Here is a 21,211-nt window from a genome sequence, read left to right as displayed (position 1 = left end):
GATCAATAAAGGTTACAAATACTTCAAAATGAAATATTTACAGAATGTTTTCATAAAACACGTTTTATCAGTAGTGACGTGATAGCCGAGCGAATGGTCTGGCTTTGGACAATGCCTATTGGAAATGGGTAAACGGTAGGCACCAGTTCTTAGCACACTTGTCACGGTTACCCCGTGCTTCAGAGGATTTGATTTTCAGACAAAGCTTTTACCTAGCATGGTGCCTCATTACTTCTATGTTTTGTTGCTTGAAGAATGTCATCAGGCAAGAAGGTAGAACAGTACTCTTGCTAGCAATGTGGCAGCAAAACCTTGCAGGACGCGCAATGCCTCAGTTTGGTCCTTTACTGCTTGACCAGCCTTCAGGTACTAAGAATTTTTTAGCTAAAAAAACAAGCATGGCTTCGAAGGAGAACGGAGCTTGCTGTCAGATAACTCCTTCTTAGACAGCAAAGAGAAATTCAGAGCTTTTACACTTCAGAAATTCATGGAGACTCCGGCGAAATACTACTCAGAGCAGGAAAGTCACTCTGTTCCATTTTCTCTGGGAGAAATAATGTGGAACACCACCGAATCGGAGGCAACAACTGATGGCAGAAAGGAATTGATAGCCCGTACGGTAACTGGATGCTTGCTTTCCTTGCTTATCTTGTGGACGCTGTTAGGAAACATTCTGGTATGTTCCGCTGTGCTTAAGTTCAGACACTTGCGAACTAAAGTAACAAATATATTCATCGTGTCTTTGGCTGTATCGGATTTGTTTGTTGCAGTACTGGTTATGCCATGGAAAGCAATAGCTGAAGTTGCGGGCTTTTGGCCATTTGGCAGTTTTTGTAACATTTGGGTGGCTTTTGACATTATGTGCTCAACGGCATCAATTCTTAACTTGTGTATTATTAGTGTGGACAGGTACTGGGCTATCTCGAGTCCGTTCCGATACGAAAGAAAAATGACTCAAAGGGTGGCCTTTGTAATGATCAGTGTAACATGGACTCTCTCAGTTCTCATTTCATTCATACCTGTGCAACTGAACTGGCATAAAGCCAGCACAGAGGCAGGTGATACAACTAGTGGAGAAAAAACTGAAAATTGTGACTCCAGTCTTAACAGAACATATGCTATATCATCTTCTTTAATAAGCTTCTACATTCCTGTGGCGATTATGATTGTGACTTACACAAGAATCTATAGGATTGCTCAGATTCAAATCCGACGGATATCTTCTTTAGAGCGAGCGGCGGAGCACGCACAAAGCTGCAGGAGCAACAGACTAGAATGCCAGCACCATACTTCGCTGAAAACATCAATTAAGAAGGAAACCAAAGTCTTAAAAACTTTGTCGGTGATCATGGGAGTTTTTGTGTGCTGCTGGCTGCCGTTCTTCATTTTAAATTGCATAGTCCCGTTTTGTGACCGACCGTCAACTGATAATAAAGCTGGTCTTCCTTGCGTGAGTGAAACTACTTTTGACGTGTTTGTCTGGTTTGGTTGGACAAACTCTTCCTTAAATCCAATTATCTATGCGTTCAACGCAGACTTCCGAAAAGCCTTTTCTAACCTTTTAGGGTGTCGTAATTTATGTTCAAGCACCGCAGTTGAAACAGTGAACATAAGTAACGAACTAGTTTCATATAACCAAGACACTCTGTTTCATAAAGAAATAGTAACTGCTTATGTAAACATGATTCCGAACGTGGTTGACTGCATTGATGACAACGAAGATACTTTTGACAGGATATCGCAGTTATCTCACAACAATGAAATCGTAACTGATTCAGTTTGTGATTTGGACGACTGTGAAGCCGATATTTGCTTAGACAGAATGACACCTTTCACTCCAAATGGTTTACATTAATGCTTGTTTACATAACAATGACAAAATATTTTTCATTATATAAAGTACATAGGAATGTATTGTTCAGATCTAATGTTTCAGATTCATTATCAAATGAAATCATAAGTAACTGTAATATTGTCAAAGTAGATATATGAATGTTTGACGTTATACATTCTAATGATAAAGTATACAGTATCTGTTTAATGCAATATATATAAATTGTTAAGAACTAACTGTATGTTCAGTTTACTTAGAACGCAGGAACTACGTGAAACATCAGCAAAGTGTATTGTAGAAATTCACACCACATTCCCTGAAGTTGAATGAAAAGAAAAATCATCCTTTAATATAAATTGGCTATTATTATATTTACATTTTGGTATAACAAACTTCACCACAGCTATCTGCAATCCTAATAGTGCAACATTCGTCATGTTTGCTTAAATATAAGAGAGAGAAGTAAAAAGTAAAAAAAAAGCTAAAATAAAGCTATTCTGATAGCTAAATACCAACTAACTATTACCATACATATTCTGATATGCCAGTGATACATGTAGATATTACATTTTAAAGCCTTAGTAAGTTTTTGGACTTAACAAAGTGGGTTTTATTTTTAAGAATACAAAGTAATTTATGTTTTCTCATGAAGTATGCATAATCATGGACTAATGGTAAATATTACTATTGTAAATCACAGAAATGCTTCCTCGACTTGATATTGGGGGTGCATTAATAGGGTTTCTTAAAGTGTAAAACGATGAAAAATGTAACTTTCTGTGTACACATTGGGAAAAATCATACTGTGTGAGCATTAATATAACTGATGTAAATGGTTCACTTGTTTATCCTGTTGGGGGGAATTGAGGAGTATGATACTGAATGTATTTTAATATGAAATATGTAAACATTTTACTTTTTCTATTATAAATATAAGTAAGTTATAGCACAGTTTTAATGAATTATGACTAAAATTTGGTTTAGCTAAGAAAAAGCAGGAGAAGATCAGGATTATTCAACACTTATAAAGTGTTATTGGTTGTAAAATGATGCTGAATATATCAGTAGCATAACTGAAAATAATTGCATACATTTCCAAATACAAAATGTACAAATTTATTCATATCATGTAAATATGTTTAAAATAAATACAGTAAATACAATTCTCTAAATTTTCTTAGTTATCACGTACTGTAGCTGAAGAAAGTTTCTAGAACCTTCTGTAAGTCAACTTGATTGTCACTAGGTTGACTAGGTTATTTAAAGAGGTTGAACACAAAAGCAAAACACCCTGTACCCATCATCGAGAACATCAGAGTACTATCTGAACTGCTAAAGTAAAAGATCATTAATATCATCAACTAAAAAAAAGGTGTTCAAGGTGAATGGTATGGATTCTATCTAGGACTTAACATTTTTAACCAATATATGGAATTTTAAAAATGTTTTAGGAGGAGATTCACACCCAAGGTAAACAACAGGAAAACTTAAAAAAATATATATCATCATCCGGATACAATGTCTCTAAGACCAAAATCTGAGGCTGACCTTGTGAATCTGGAGTTGTGTCAGGGTGACAACATAAAAAGAAAAGACATCAGAATTTGTTACCTATGCTTTCTGTTTTTTTATTTGCAGGTAAGACATGAATGTATACTGTTCATCAAACACTATTAACATATTAATAAAATGTGTTGTTCTTATAAAAAACAGTTTGTGTAATTTTAATAAGCATTTGTGTTGTTTTCTGTACTGTTTGGGTAAAGGGGAAGTAATAGTAATAATAAAGGAAAAATAGCATTGTGAAGGATCAGTTATAAATACATGTATATCTTATTTTTACATACATTCAAACTTCTGCCATATTCTGCCGAAACAGAGAAAACCAGTGTTCACTGACAATGATCTTATTTTTTAGAGGAAAGTCATATATTAAATTAATAAACACATTGAGTTTTTATAATACTTTTCATAATTTCTTAGAAAATATTCTGTAGCAACACATTATACATGCATTACGTCTGTAAATGAACTTATACAATTGCCACACAGAACTTCAGTTATCCCCTGATGTCAAGCAGGTTTCATCATATGGGATTAATATTAGCTGTTACTTTTAAGCTATTCTGGATCCTCAACAACATATATGGAAACTCAATTTTAAGAGCTGAAATAAGTTTTTATTTACAATTAAAGAAAGTATTGTATCTGCAAAGACATGGGAGTATTTATAATGAAGAGTACAAGAGAGTCCATTTAGTTTCTTCACCCTTTTTAAATAATGGGTGCCGTATTCAAATTCAGTGGCTGTTATAGTCATAGAACCTTTGAGAGAATCACATTAACCAATGAACTAGCCAAATGAGGTTGCACAGCTCTTGCCAGGGTAATCCACTCATTACTTTAATGACATTAACATAATCACTTTCTTGCCTGGATTTAGAATGATTTGTAGGGCCTGAAACCAGTCACAACAATCATCTTGCCTGTTGATAATGACTAATACATTTAACAAACTCTGCTTTTTCATTGTGAATTCTCAGCTAAAACATTGGTCAAATACAGTTTTCCAATAACGAGACGCTCTGCTAGACAGCACCAAGAATGCAGTAAGCTGAGGAATACTGTATAAACATGGAGTAATTACAATAGATACAAATAGTATGAAACTTAGCAACAGCAAATTTAAATGTTTTTTTTTCTTCCTTAAGTCTCTGTCTTAACAATGAACTTCTTTCCTTCAATCTTTATGTTTTACTATCTTGAAATGAAACTCATCCTATGTCTTGGCTTATTACTGTATATCCCTTCTGCATGTTTCTCTAAAGACCTTTTGACCTGCACCGAGGATACTATTGTCACAGTTGTGCATAATCCATCACAAGCCCTTCCCACTCAAGCAGACTTATTACTCAAATGCCCAATCAGTCATATCGACATCAAACTATATAAGGACTCACTCCCCTATTCACCATGCTTAGTATTGGTTCACCGAGGAGCTCTACTTCCCTGTTAACCTCTAGTACCTGTTATCTGACGTTCTGGTTTTTTGACCTACGCCTGTCAAGACTTGATTTACGGATCTGTGATTTTGGATAAGTACTGCTATTTCTTCGTAACCACAGCCCGCAGACTAGCCCTGATTCTGCATAAGTGTTCAGTTAAAGCTAGGGCACTTCGCCGTAACACTATACTGCTGTAAAAAGTCACCTATTCAAACCATGAGGAATTGGCACCTATTTCATGGGCTCAACTGATGAAGCAATAAAAGGATTGTATCCTTGGTACAATCTGAAACACTGGGGAATTAATACCAAAGACTGAATAGCAGTTTGCTTAATCTGAACCAGGCAAATCCACATCCATTGACAGGCTCTCCCGGATTCAGAGACTGTTATTGTGCATTCATATCACGTAGCCATTTCCACAAAAGCTTTTCTTCACTGGTAGCTTCATCCTTTGAATAGCAACATGATCCAACCACCTTTCTTTCTGGATAACTTTGCATCTTACAAAAATCTCTCACCTACATCTTTTCCTAAACCTGTGACCAGGATCTGCTTGTAGCTGAACCATTAGTTTTCTTCTCCTCTGCTATTGTAACACCAAATGAAGCTCCGGATCTCCTACTGTCAGTTCTGTTTGCTAATGTATAGATGGACTTGTATTATACACTGCTTACACCATCGCTTTTTATTTTCAGGCAGGCTTGCTTTCTCTTGCGTATGATACCTCCTATTTTTCTGTAAAGGTTTACATTTCACCCTGATATTTTCTTCAGTTCTCAAGCTATTTATAAGATTGACTTTTACTTCATAATCTTGAAAAGGTCATTGCTAGCCAGCTCGTATTTACAGTCCCTACTACAATTAGTCAAGCATATTTATTTTCTCGCAACCTTTTATAATGAATATGAATGCTGCATACAAAAGATGTTTCCTGTTCCTATGTGGTTAATATACAGTATATTCATGTAATGTGTACAAAAGTCAAGCAATTCCTTCTGTTATGGTTTTAAACAAATATTTTGTCAGATGTGCACAAAAATAAGTCAGGTAACAAGGAACAGCAGGCTGTGGGATGGCATGGTGGCTCAGTGGTCAGCATTCTTGCCTTACAGCACTGGAGCCCTGGGTTCAATTCCAGACAAACCCATGCACCAACAAGAAAGCCAAAGTGTCAGGGGAGGATGGAAAAAATAATGAAAGAGTGCCAACAAGTACATGTTGACTTATGACCTAATTGTTTGGCAAAGAATGATTAAGTTACATTGTAGTGTCAATAACATTCTTCTGACTTTCACCAAAATGCAGGAGAGCTTGACAGACAGTGACAGCTCACTTGTATTCAAGCAGGAAAGCTCAAGAATGTCACACCTTGTCATGTTATATTTTTCCAAATGCTATCTTAGCACAAAAGAAAAGGAAGCAAAGTGAAGTCTCTCTGTCCCTTAATCTTTCCCCTCTAATTGAATCTGACTTTTATTTCATTCTTAATTTCTGTGTTATTAGTTTTATTTAATATTAATTAATTAATTTTATTAATTAACAAATGTCTCCTCTTGATTCGTTTTTCACTTTTTATCATTATCACACAATTAAACAAAAAAACATTTGAACTATCATCATACAAAACACAAATAAACTTAGGGATGAGGAAAAATATAAAACTACCTGCTCATGCTGTATCACATTACTGTAGCACTGTACTATTATTCTTTAGCTATGGATGTAGAGGCATAACTGATAACATTAAAAAGATTAGAAAAGCTTTCATTTCTATGGATGTCTTAGAATTAAATAAATTAATCCCTAAATATGCACTTTATATGCATGAGAAAGTTTAGAGCTTTGAATCACTCATTTTCCTCTTGAGGAATCCTAGAATTTTTAATTTTTTATAAATATTTTTATTTTATTTATCACCTTTCATGGTAGATTAACTCAGGGCACTGTACCATAAAATCAAAATAAAATCCAACTTTTTGAGTGGTATAATCAAATTAAAACAATACATTAAATTTAATTAACAGTTAAAGAGTGCAAAAGTACTGAGTGTGAGAGTGAGTTTTGAGACAGAGTTTGAAAGATGATTGAATGGCACTACTGTTCTGGGACCAGTCCAGAGAAGAGTAACAAGATACATTGCCAGCCTTCAGAATTGTCAAGCACTAACAGGATAAAAGAGCTGAACCTTTTTAGTCTTGAACAGAGTAGACTATGAGGGGATATTGAAAATACTCAGTGGCATTGACCTAAAATGGAAAATTCAGAGAACATACAAAGTAAATGCAGGCAACTTCTTCAGTATCAACAGTGAAACATGAACTAGTGGGCAGTATGTGGAAATATATTAAACATCTGTACAAAAAGGATTGTGGAAGCCTTTAAGAAAAGACGTGATGAAGTCCTCAAATCAATGAGCTATTAACTACCATATGGGTTATGTATACCAAATGGCCTGATCTTGTTTGTAACCATACTTCCATTCATAAAGACATGCATGAGCTTTACTGCATTGGACTGGGAGAAAGATGTACAAATATGTTCATTTCTGCAAAGATTAAGAAAGAAACTTTCTCAAAACTGCAAATATGAGCTTCAGATGTAAGGCTTGACAGGATGCCCGGGGTGCTATCTGCATGGGGTTTGTACATTTTCCCCCTGTTCATGTGGGTTTCCTTCAGATGCTCTGGTTTACTCCCACAGTCCAAAAACATTCTGGTAGGTTCATTGGCTTCTGGGAGAATCGGTCCTTGGTGTGATCATATGAATGTTTGTCTGCCCTGTGATAGACTGGCATCCCATCTAGGGTGTATCCTGCCTTGCACCCGTTGTTTGTCAGTACAGGCTCCAGCTCCTACGTGAACCTGTATTGAAAAAAGCAGTCAGAAAGTGGATGGATGGATAAAGAGGAATTGAGCATGAGTTCTTTATTGTCAGAGTCCATCAAATGTTCTGTTGTACCCATTTTTAATGGATTAATCCAAATAGAGAGACAAGACAGATAATGCTTGACTAACATCAGGATTCATTGGAATCAAAATTTAAATCTAAGAGAAACAAAAGCTACGTTGAAACAAATACCCATGTTGAATCTGTCCCAATGATAAGATACAGGTACTAAAAGAACTGGATCAAGAACAGAACCTTAAGGGACTTTATACAGGAGGAACAGTGATTTTAAAAATTGTTTCCTTTCCTCCATTTTGCACTTTTTTCACCTTTTCTTTCATCAGATGTCCTACCCCACCTAACTAAGTCTTCAGCAAAGTCTTCCATGGGTGTAGCTGCATTGGATCTGGACAACTCTTTTCAACCTACTCACTTTCACACCACTATCCAACATGATACGTTGTAGCAGACAAAGAGCATCACTTTTCTATAATGACTGTTCCCTTTCACTGGTGCCTTCCTGCCTGTATGTTTTCATTGTAAACGCCTTGGATTCCTCTGTAGCTTTTGCAAACTCTCCCATCATAACCATTCTTCTTTGGAGTCTTTCTGTGAGCCTAAAATTTTCCTCATTCACTCAATTGTATGTTGGCATTTATATATTTTAACAAGTATATATTTCAAATTGCTGCATCTAATGAAATTTCTCAGTTGCCTCACACAGTTTCTATCTGTAACCAATCTGTAATTCACATTGTTCATATTCCCAGATATGTAAACCAGTTTTCAGGATCACTCTTGCAGAAATTTAAGATCTCAGCTCTGATGTGCATGCAGCTCTGACACTACTTTTTCAGAAGTCATTTCAGTACAGCTTCCTCTGCATCACACCGCAAACATTGAAATCAGCCTTCACAATCAGTCCTTTCAATCTTCCATTTTTCTACTACTGACTACACTCATCTCAGACATTTGTCCTGTCCGACGCACTGCTCAGCAATGACGATGCATCTGTGTAATTGGGTTCTCATTAATTCCACTTCTTCTTCACCCCAGCTCAAAACACAATACCTCAGAGAAGGGTGTCCAGATGCTTCCCTCTCTCTCCAGGCAATACTAAAGCTTGCTTCTGTCCTTACATACCTCCTTATACAGTACATTACACCTCTTCTCCAGAAGTAATACTGAATACTTTTGCATGGTACTATAAATAAATAAATAGATCAATGAAATTAATTAATATGTTTACTAGAAATTACTGACACCCAAGAGTATAGAGTAATATCCATAATTTTCTTTTCTTCTTCTGTTTTATAGACTTGGAGACTTGAAATTTAATTAACCTTAATCAATTTTTTTTAAAGAAAAGTTAGGCTACAGATTATTTTCAGGTAGTTCTAAATATCAAAATCTCAGATGCATTTAAATCTATATTTATTACTCTGATTTTTATGCAAAGTAGGTTTGGTGAATACTTGGATCCTGGGAAAATTTATCTTACTTTCTCTCTAAGTGTGATATTAATTTTTGCATCCGCTCATGTATCGATTTAGATTTGCTTTCCCAATCCATTTTTCAGTAAGTTGGACAAAGCCTTAAAAAAAATCCTGTAATTTGTTAGCTAAAAGTTCACACAGGTGAAATAAATTTCCCTAACAAGGATATGATTGCATTATCATTGGCTTCTGCCTGTGCAGTGTTGAAGTGACATTTACTGGATTAAAACCCCAGTCTGTTTAGGGATCATTGGTTAGGCATTAAATTTGAAACAAAGGTATGAAAATTAAGCCTAAAGAACTTTCTAAGGAATTTAGAGATGAAGTAATAAAAATATATTGGTTAGGAAAAGGGTGCAAAAAATACCAAAGTGTTTGGATATCCAGGTGAGCACTGTTATAGCCTAAATAATCAAGAAGTGGAAGCAGCATCACACAACCTAGAGACTGCCTAGAAAAGGCCATTCCATAAACCTGGCATATGAATAAGAAGGAGACTTGTGAGGAAAGCCGGTAGGCCAGCAATCACTTTGAAAGACCTACAGAGTCCAATGGCTGAGACTGCAATAAACGTGTATCAGTCAACTACAGTACATCAAGAGCTCTGCATACTGTAAGACTGGCCTGTACGGGAAGGTGCAAGAAAGAAGTTGTTACTTAAAAAGAACCATCTCAAAACCCCTTCAAAGTTTGCCAGACAGCATGGAGTAATCCAGCTAAAATATGGTTAATGGTTTTGTAGTCAAATGAGACCAAGATATAGCTTTTTGGCCAGAATTTAAAGTGCTATGTGTGCCACAAGCCTAACACTGCCCATGATCCAAGAAACACTATCATTACAGTGAAGTATGGTGTCACGACTCGTACCTTCTCCCGTCAGTGCCCTGGCATTCCCACGTATACTAAACTCCACACACGTTCATCCAGGAATTAATTATCCAACCACGTCTCTCTCTCCAATATTTAAACACTCTTCACCCGTTTACCTACGTTCACTATTCAGAAGTCTTCCACAGCTTTCTCGTGTGCGCCCTAATATTCTCGACCTGACTCCTTGATTACTTGACCTGGTTCTCCTACCTTTGACTTCGCTCTTGCCTAACTACTTGGATTTGGAATCTTGGATTGACTTTTGCTTGAACTCCCTTCCTCACGGCTTCACACAGGGGTCCAACTACTCACCCCTTTCAGAATTCCTCATCATGCTAGTGGGGGTGCTTCTCATCAGTAGGGACTGGATATCTTGTTAAAATTGACGGAAAATTGGAGGTGCAAAGTATAAGAAAATATAGCAGGGAACTTGTTTAAGTCTATTAAAAAAATTAAGCTTGAGAGAATATTTACCTTTCAGGAGGACAATGATCCCAAGCATAGGGCCTTTCATTCTTGAGTGGCTCAGTCAGTCCTGACCTAAACCCCATCAAGAGTTTCTGGCATGATTAGAAAATTCTGGTCCATAAACGCTGTCCAAGAAACTTAAAGGAGCTCAATATAAGTGGAATGAATGAACATGACTCCTAACTAGTGTGTAAAAAACTTGCTAGACACCTACCCCAAAAGACTTAGAGCTATTACTGTGGCAAAAAGGTGGTTCTACCAAATATTAATGTATGGAGTCTCAATACTTATGTAAGCGGCATACTGCATTTCAGTGTTTGACTTTCTTTAAGAGATCTGCAGACAACTGCTTTTGTCTTTAAAAGTTTTCTGTTTGTGAGTTTGCAATGAAAATACTAATAGAAAAAAAGTTGTGTAAGTAATTTTTTAAATAGCAACATTTGAAAACTTTCAAAAGGCTTGAATACTTCTGCAGGATATTGTAGTTTAATTATGTACTTTATGACTGCAGGACACAAAGGTTCCCATTAAAATGCTGACTGTGTTTTTAAGTTTTACAAAGACCGTATGGTGTCATGGTTGTTAGTGCAGCTGTGCCACTGCTCTTTAACAGAGTTTGCATGTTCTCTCCTTGTGTATTCGGATTTTCACCACGTGATCCGGTTTCTTCACACCTTCCAATGACATGCTGGTAGTTCATGCTGACTATGTTAATTAGTGTCCATAATTATTGTGTGCCTGAGTATATGCCCCACTATAGACTGGTAACCTGTCCAGATTGTTGTCCAAATTTACACCTCCTGCTTTCAGGATTATGCTGTGAGCCTTACCAGGAATAAATGGTTTTCTAACAACAGATGGACAGAAAACTGTGTGTTACAAAAATCAAGTTTCACACCAAACAAAATGAATTATTAAAATGTACTTACCTTCTTTGATTAGATTAGTAATAATTCATGTTTAAATTAGAATTGGTGGCTAATCAGATCTTTTCTGTTGCAAAAAGTCAGTAATGAATTGTCATCTTATGTTTGATGGAGGTTATCTAATTGTCCCAGCTCACAAATAGACTAGTTTGACCAAGGAACAGTGAACATTTCCCCTCTATTAATGCCTGAAGGATACAATTTCCTTTTTGGTAAATCTGTCTGAGCTTGAGCAGTACTAGGCCTGAATGGAGCACAGCACACAAAGTTAACTTTAAATTCACCATTTCCTTTGCATTTACAGTTTAGAAGAATTACTCAATGCAGACAGAATACAGAATACATTTCTGAAAAAATGTCTTACATGAATGCAGTACGTTACATAGATTCCAGCTTAAGATCATCATATCCATTAATTTTATTATTTTGCATAAGCCTGTTGAAACCTTCTTGATTAGGTGACATCACTGAAACCATCATGTTTAGCTTTTTTTCCATTTGTTACAAGAAATGAATTTCATAAAAACTTCTGTGGGTGCCATGAGGTTTCTCACTGAACATATATTTTTAAACATTCTATATTCGTTTCCATAGTCAGCTTATTGCTTAAGCTAACAGCACAATGGGATTTTAATAAAACATTTTTATATTAAGATATAAAATATTGTATTAATATAAAATATTTATATTTTATATTAAGTTAAAAGATCAAAACTTTCAATAAAACAATGGAAAGGATCTTTGGAATTCATTTCTTAAAATATTTATTGTTTAGTTTATGATAAAAAACACAAACTATGCTGGCTTTGCTGTCATCTAATTGAATAATGATAATTTTGTAGCTGTAGAAAATATTATTCATATTGTAACCCCCAGAGGTTTCTGAGCCACTTATTTAAAATTGACTGTACTAGTGAGAGACTGTAATTATGCAGTCCCTTCTGTTGGGGGTGCTGGGCCTTGTACTTACAGAAATTACATTTTCTTGTTGTGCTTTCAGTGCTTACTATGTGTTCTTTTCTTATGCTTGTTTGTGACCCCACAGTGAATGCTTGAGTGAATGTGGCTAAAAATGGATTCTTCAACTGAAAGAGGGCTGTCAGCTACAGATTGGGTTCTTGCCTGTGTATGCCTGAGTGCATCTGTTTTTTTGCCTTACTGTGCTCTGCAATAGGCAGGGTATTACTCCCCTTGAAGGAATAACAACATACTGGTTCTTCATGAGCAACATTTTGTTCTACTCTTGAGAACCCACAGCACATGATACAATATTCCTTTTTTGGGAGCTGTCTTTGGAATGCAGATGCACCACCTGATGAAATAAAGCTTCTGAGAGTTGGGAACCATCACTTCTGCTGGTTGTCAGACCTAACCCCTGGATAACAGGTCTGGATTTCCTGTGGCAGGTCTGTGACCACTGTATACATTTGCCCGCATGCTAATACTGCAGTGGCACTCTGACCACTCCCCATTGCTCCTTCTTTTTTATAAATCGAAACTAAAGAGTATGCTACCTGTAGTAAAGACCATGCAGCGCTGGTCAGATGCTGCCAAGTAGAAACTCACAGACTGTTTTGAAATGACTGATTGGAGTACATTCAAAGATTCTTCTACTGACCTAAACAAGTGTATGGAGGTGGTCACACCCTACACCAATTACTGTGTGGACAGGTGTGTTCCTACCAGGAAGATCTAGATATACCCCAATCAGAAACCGTGGAAAAACAAAGATATTCACAGTAAACGCAAAGCGTGGTCCACTGTCTTTCAATCAGGAGACAGACAGTTGTACAAAAAATCAAGGAATGACCTGGAGAAAGCTATCAAACTGGCAAAACAGGGATACAAAGACAAATTACAGTAGAAAAACAGCTTGAGGGCACTAACTCAAGGCTCACAGGCTATCACAAACTATAAAGACCACACTAGTTGTATTTCCACTACCAGATGAGGTGAACACTCCTCTCTCTCTCTAATGCCATTGGTTCCTACAGAATTTCCATTAGTTAAAATTTCATGGGAGCAATGCAGCAGGGAATTGGTAGGTTGAGGTGGAACTATGTTATTGGACAGTACAAAAACTGTCTTTATAACTGACCAAGCAAAAGGACCAAGGTAATTAAAGCCCAGGGAAATGAGTAACATACTTTGTGAGCAGTCTGGGAAGGGATTATGCTCCTTGCTCAGTGTCAGCACTTCCATTAAACTGCCAGTGAAATTAAGATTGGATTTCAAGATTCTCCATCCATCCATAGTCTAGCTGCTTCATCCAATTCATGGAGGGCAGCCAGTGCTTGTCCTGGGAAGCAATGGGTGCAAGGCAGGGTTCACCCTGGATGGGACACCAGTCCATCACAGGCCACACACAGACAGACATGCACACACACTAGAGCCAATTTTCCCAAGTTTAACCCACCAGTATGTCTTTGGACTATGGGAGGAACCTGGAGCACCCGGAGGAAACTTAAGTGAATACAGGGGTAACATGCAAACTCCACACAGATTGCACCCCAGGTCCAGAATTGAAAACAAGTCTCCAGCTCTGAGTCATCAGTGCTAACCATTGTGCCACTGTTTACAATTTTTCTGCTCACATACAATCTAAAGCACCTGTCACTATAGCTTTTAATATACAATTTTATTCTACTCTTTGTTTTACTGGGTCAATTTACTGTACTTTTTTTTCCTTATACTTCTGTGATGTGTGTTATTTATGCACATTTGCACAATACCGAGTTTAAAAAAAAAGTCTATTAAAAAAATATTATAATGTCCCACCAAAAATGCATAAGCCCTAAGTCATCAGTCTGTTCCCCCTGTTTGCTACATAGCTTTCTCCACCCCTTGTCTATTTATTAATTTTTTTCATAAATAGTTAGAGTTTTACATTTATTCCCCTCTGGAATCTGTAGCTTAGAGTGGGTTGACAGTGAATGAGTGGGTGCTTTGAGTGACTGTTTGTGTGGTCAGTGTAGCCTGCTTTCTGTATTGCTTCTGAATTGAAAAAGGTATTCTTTCTCTATTTGTTTATAGCAACTCACTGCTTCTTCAGCAAAAAAAATCATTTTATTCATAAATAAAATACAGTGTTTACAAGTCTTAAAATGTTGTGAATCTATGCAAAAAGATGTGTTAATGTGAGACTTGCTATGCATTTTAAAACCAATATTAAATATATGTATCTGTACCAGCTCAACATACTGTAGTTGATTCATGCTTGGCTGCAATGTTGGGAGAGTCCTTTTCCAAAAAGGGGTGAGAACAAAAATAACCATTGCATCATACATATTTCACAGTAACTTTCATAATTTAAATGTTTTCATAATTCTGTCCTAGTGTTTAAAGACTATTAATGTGTAGTAAGCAATATCTTTGCCCTTTTATGAAGGCAGGTTATCTATGCATCATGTGTCACATACAAACCTTGGTTAAATTGTTTTTTGTATGTCTATAACCTATTATTTAAAACACTGAGGAGGAGAGTTTGGAGAGCTGCATAACTAGGTCAAACAGTTCTATGCAAAATGCAACTTCAGCAGAACACATTGGTCATTTGTTTTGTTTATGAGGGATAAAGGTAGTCACAAACTAACGGTTAACTTTTTTTCTCAGTGACACAGATAACATTCGGACTGAATTAAGATATTACCAACTCTGGAAGTGTTATTATATCACTTTATTAACTGTATTTATTCTACTTTAACAATAACATTACACACAATGAAAATATTACAAATCAAATAAATTATTATTTATTTTATGTAGAAATTTAAGAAAGCTTATAACTTTTTCAAGGTAACATGCATTTTTAAAGTGTAATAAAAAGGTATTTTTGTTCAAGTATAAGATGTGATGTTACATCAAATAAGAGGGCAATTCTCTTCCTTCTTCCATCTAACCTTTAATATCCTAAGTTAATCCACAGAGCTTGTTAAAATAATCCCTTAGTCAGCAGCTTGGAAAATTGCACCCAAATTGAAAATGTCTTCGGACTTCAAAGGTAAAGACTTTGCTGTTAGGAGTAACCCTTTGAACAGAACTGGCCTTTGATTTAGACTTTTTACATCATGGTTCCTCAAAACTGCCTCAAGATTAATGTTGTTACAAATTGTGTCCATCTGATTAATGTAAGGTTATAACATCTTTTTAAAAGCTACACCATACAGTATATTCAACCTGTTCTCCTCTAAGTTTCATCAGCGTGAGCTTACCCTGGAATACTCCTTTGTGCATCCCTACTGATGAAATTCACATTGATTCAGTGGCAAAGACAGTCCTCTGCAAGAGACTGCTGTTTGTTCCAAGTAGTTTGTACAAAATGATCTCATAGTATCATTAATTATATAATATACTGTATGAGTAATATAAAAACATGAATAACCTAACTAACATATGCAACATTTTTTACAAAATTTGTTAAAGAAACTGTTTTTTTTTCTTTAACTTGGGAAACATACTATCATTTCATACTTACACCCATATACAGTATACAGTATATGTATGTACTGTATGTACAGTACAATGCTGAGAGGCAGCACGGTGGTGCAGTTGTTAGCATTGCAGCATCTCAGAGCTAGGGTCCTGTGGTACTGTCTGCATGGAGTTTATGTATTCTCCGTGTGTTCATATGGATTTTGTCTGGTTGCTCCAGTTTCCTTCCCCAGCCCATAGACATACTGGTAGGTTAATTGGTGAGTTTGTGTATGCCCTTCGATGGACTGGTGTCCCACCCAGGGTGTATTCTGCCTTGCACCCTTTGCTAGCTGGGATAGGCATTTGCTCCTCTGCAATGCTGTATTGGATAAAGTGGTTAGAAAATTGTTGAATGTACAGTTCCTTGCAAAAGTATACAAACCATTGCACATTTTGTTTTCACATTTTGTTGCTTTAAAGCTTGCAGTCACAACACTCTGAAGCAGCAATTGATATTTGTTATATACTCAGCCTGCTTCACATATTCAAAGTAAAACCTAAATAGAAAAAGATAATGTGAAAAAAAATCATTGCATATGATTTTTTGTAATGATTGCATAAGAAGTCAAACCTTTTGCTGTGGGAAGTCTAAATTAACTTCGGTGCACATAATTATTTTAATGAGCCATACAACTAGTTGAGTGCACCCTGTCTGTGTGCAGTAATAGTAGTTCTTAATGATTTCAGAATAAAAACACCTGTCTCTGTGAGGTTCTTAGGTCAAGCCGTGAATTGAACCGTGAAGACTAGAGAGCTTTCAAAAGAAGTCAGGGATTAAATCGAGAAGTACGTATCAGGAGGGTGCAAAACTTTTGAACTATTGAAGTCTGTGAATATCCTTCTGAGGACAGTGTATTGATGCATCAGAAAATGGTACAGCAGATGAATCTTATCACCCAGGCATTGCTTAGATCAGACTATCCCTCCATACTAAGCAGCCTGGTAAGGTGGAAGCTGGTTAAGGAGGCCACTCTACTGTGAGGCTAACAACAACTTTTAAAGAGCTATAGAGATCAACTGCCAAGATGTTGGAAAATGTCTATAGGTCAACACTATCCTGGTCACTCTAAAAGCATGTGTGACAGAGTGAAAAATCCATCTAAAAAACCACAAGAAGTGTGCAACTCAGCGCTTAAGTGATACTACAAACATCTGGGAAAATTTTGTGTGGTCTGAAGAGACTATATATGAACAATTTGATGTATTTGCTAAGTGTTACATCTGACTCAGTCAACACAGAGCATTGGCCTGTAAACACTATCCCTACAGAGAAGCATAATGGTGGAAGCAACAGACATTGGGAATGTTTTTGCTCAGGAGGGACTGGAAAGCTTGTTACTATTGAAGGAAAAATGGACAGAGCAAAGTACAGACAAATGCTACGGGAAAAAACTCTTTCAGTCTGCTAAAACTGGGGTGAAAGTTCATCTTTCATAAACATAATGATCCAAAACACAACCAAAGCTAATTTGTCAAAAAGAATGAACAAACATTGTACCAAGCCAATGTTGGCAGAGACTTACAGTACCTACCTGTACATAAGCTTACGGCTGTAATTGCTGTCATAGATTCCACCTACATTTTCACTATTTTCACAAGCTTAGGGTCAGAATACTTGAGCAATTTCATTTTTTTTTCTCTTTAGATTTTGCTGACCTTCACTCTAAGGTATCTTTCCCTTAGACATTTTCTATTTGAACAATGGGGTTTTGAATAAAATATTAAGTTTAAAATAATGTGGATGCATCACTTGGTAATTTCACAAAATTGGATACCACAGGAAGGGTCAGAATACTTTAGCAAGGCTCTGTGTATGTAGGTTAACGGAAAATGTAGAAGATGTCTTCCTTGTAGCTGACATGCTGTGTATTAAAGCAATTTAATTTTGACACACAGTATAATTCTGTCAGTTTTACTGAACTGGAATACATTGCATAAAAGGTATTAGATAACAATGCGATGCTCTGTTATGTAATCTAATCTGACTGGACATTTTATTAGCGAAAATGATTCAATAACCGATCAGACCATATCTGATATTTTGATACAATTCGCTCTTTACAAGAAGATTGCATAGGGTTCATGTTAATATATTTCCAAGGTAATAACTAACTGTAAAGTGCCCCAGGGGTGTGGGAGTTGACCACTTATCTTCATTCTCTATATACTGTAAATTATTGTTTTGCCAGTGGTCCAAATTAATTCCTAATCACATTTTCCACCTTACTATTTCTGAATAGAAATTTCCTGAATACTGTTTTATGAATGATAATGATGAGCCCAATTTATAACAAAATACTGTAGATAAGTTGGTTGCACGATGTGAACAGAATGCCTTGATTTTGCATACTACAAAAAACAGAAGAAATTGTCTTTGATCTTGAACAGGATGAATATCCTCCCCCAGTCATAATATAAATTATGAATTATAAAATGAGTCCATTTAGCAAGTTACATCCTATGTAGATGCTAATTTGTCTTGGGAGGCATGTACTGTACTGACTTGATTTTATTGCAAATGTACAGTTTAACGCTTACAGATTCTGCCCATGATTTTTTTTTGGTTCTGTGGTGCAAAGTGTCATGCAGTATGGAAAAACCATTCTTTTCATATAATTGTCTTTCTGTGTGACAAAAAGCCAAGATAGCCAGATTCTTGAGGATGTGTTCGAAGTTAGTGAGCCAGCCACTTGAGCAGAGCTTTTTAAAGTGCTTATATTAAGAGTAAGTGGAGACTAACAGTTAGTCTTTCCTCTGATCCCTTGCATGTTCTGCTGATGCCTCCAAACGTCTGTTCTAGAACCCCTCAATACTCAGTTAATAAACAAGTTCACAGTAAAGGAGTATTGGTTTAATGACAAGTGCAATCAGTGGATTATGTGCAAAAATGGGGTAATGGGCAATTGAGAGGTCTTAGGGTAATTGTGGGGGAATAAATGTACAGTATAGGTTCTAGCAAGCCATGTGGATTCTTGTAGCAGTGGTGTGTAATGACTATGTATGAGTTGATGTCTTTTACATAATGTTATGTTTATTTTAAATGCAATGTTTATTTGTACTCTTTGCGTGTTGTTCTTTAGATGTTCATGTGTGTGTAAAACATAGCTGCTAGGATGTAAAACACATTTCTGAGAGTACATTCTATCATACTGTATGTAAGTGTATGCAGAATGTCAACTTGTTCTATTTCACATTCATCTTTCTATTGTTCACTTTTCAGTTGTATTACATTGACATTATTTAATATTTTCGTACAAATGTATTTTGTTTGTTAAATATGTATTACTAAAAACTAATTGCTCATCCAAAGTGTATTAAACGTCCCAAAACAAAAAACAGAAAATGTTTGCAGATTCTTCTCAAGAAAATATTGCTCCTGCACTTTTTCTCCTAAAATTGCAAAAGAGTTGTGTGTCTGATGGTCAGTTGTTAACACAGTGTTAGTCTTCTTCCAGAAGTCTTCAATTTCCTCAGACATCCATCCTATGGCATTTCAGTGGGGCGTAGGTTACCGATGTAGTAAATCATTTTTTAAAACCTGTTGTTTTCTCTCTAGTAATGTAGGTTTAGTTTGTTTCAAGATTATTATATAATCTGATAAATACACGCTCCACTTACACTGCACCTACCCTGTAGATATTTCCTACAAGAAGATGTAAAATCAATTTGAGAGAATGAGATACAAGTTACTCTTGTAAAGAATGACTTTTTTAAAATTAACCAGAAGATGGGGGAAGAAATGTCATCAGATTTAATTGTATATAGTATGAAGTGTGTGTATAGCTGCAATGTAATGTAATACATAATTTCTTAAAAACATTTACTCCCAACAATTTCATTTAGAAAGTAATCACTTAATCAAATAACATATTATGTATTACATTTATTAAGGTTAACTTCGTTTAGCTCTACATACTACAACACTAACTTTTCTACCCTGCTCTTTGACTAGTGTAGAATTTTGATCAAACCACCTGCTAGAGTTTGAGATAGTTATCAGTTGCCATTACCATAACTTATTCTATCTCTCAGGTATTATAATGCAATGTCAACTAATTGTAGCCTGATATCAACAATTGCATTTTCCATTGTGACTTAACCCAGGTGTGATTGAAAGACTTAGGGAATATAAAAGGCTAATGAATTACTGTACCCCTCCATGAGTTTTCCATGAAACTCTTTATTCACTGCTTGACTTTAATAGACTGGTATTACTTTCATATGAATATTGCACTAATTGACTCTAAACCCTATGCTGCCTGCCCGGCAGGTGTTTAATTAATGTTTATTTAAAAAGCAGGTTGAAACTTTTTCATCTTCCTTCTCTGTGCAATGCTTCACAAATGAAAAAGATGGAAAACTTCAGCACTTTATTCTTAAAGAGACATTTACATAAATTATAATTTCATGACAGAATGTAATTGTTCCATAGAATGACAAGGTGCATCACTTCATTTGTTTATGATTTATATTTTTATTGCAGATGAGTATAGTACAAAATATTGCAAACATACTGTGCTATGTGCAACATCAGTTGTACTACAACATATTTCATTACAACCCTTAATATGAATTTTAATTAACCCTTTAGACACTTCTTTGTATTAATTCTATACACAATCAGATTGTTCTTCTTTCTTATATTACAAAAGCAGCATGAAGTTCAATAAGTTTCCTCAGCTTTTGAATGAGTTTTAATTTGTTACAAGAACTGCCACCATGAATGGATATTTAGGAGAGATCATTGCATTTGCATTAGAATATATACGAAGATTTCCACACAATGGCAAAATAGGTATTTTTGACAATAGTTATTCCTGCCCTTCTGTTATTCCAAAAGTCATACAGTACAAAAGATGTCTGTGTCCTTGCAAAGAACAAATTTAAAATTAACCCTTTCATGTGGCATATCAGATTCTACACAAGGGAAAGACATACAGTACATCTTACAATAATGTTTGATATCCATCCATCCATCAGCTTTATCTAATACAGAGTCACAGGGGAGCCTGAGCCTATTCCAGCAAGCAACAGACACAAGGCAAATAGCATAGAATACCAGTCTATCGCAGGGCACACACAGACACAAATACAAATGAGCACACACTCACACCAGGGCCAGTATTCCCAGAAGTCAATCAAGCTACTAGTATGTCTTTGGACTGTGGGAGCAAACAGGAGCACTTGCCGAAAACCCACACAAACATGGGAAGAACATAAAAATGCCACACAGATAGCACACCTGGTCCG

The 21,211-nt window shown here is 36.0% G+C and overlaps 1 protein-coding gene across 1 annotated transcript; it reads left to right on the top strand.

Moving 5' to 3' along the window:
• The first annotated feature begins 487 nt into the window (after window positions 1-487).
• Window positions 488-1,855, top strand: drd5a (dopamine receptor D5a). Its single transcript, XM_088916652.1, has one exon. The coding sequence runs from the start codon at window positions 488-490 to the stop codon at window positions 1,853-1,855; it is 1,368 nt and encodes a 455-aa protein (XP_088772778.1).
• Window positions 1,856-21,211: the final 19,356 nt, after the last annotated feature.

This window comes from Atractosteus spatula, chromosome 1 (assembly GCF_055471065.1).
Source record: "Atractosteus spatula isolate fAtrSpa1 chromosome 1, fAtrSpa1.hap1, whole genome shotgun sequence".
Taxonomy (NCBI): Eukaryota; Metazoa; Chordata; class Actinopteri; order Semionotiformes; family Lepisosteidae; genus Atractosteus; species Atractosteus spatula.
The sequence above is the reverse complement of the archived record's forward strand: the minus strand, read 5'-3'. Positions and strand labels throughout refer to the sequence as shown.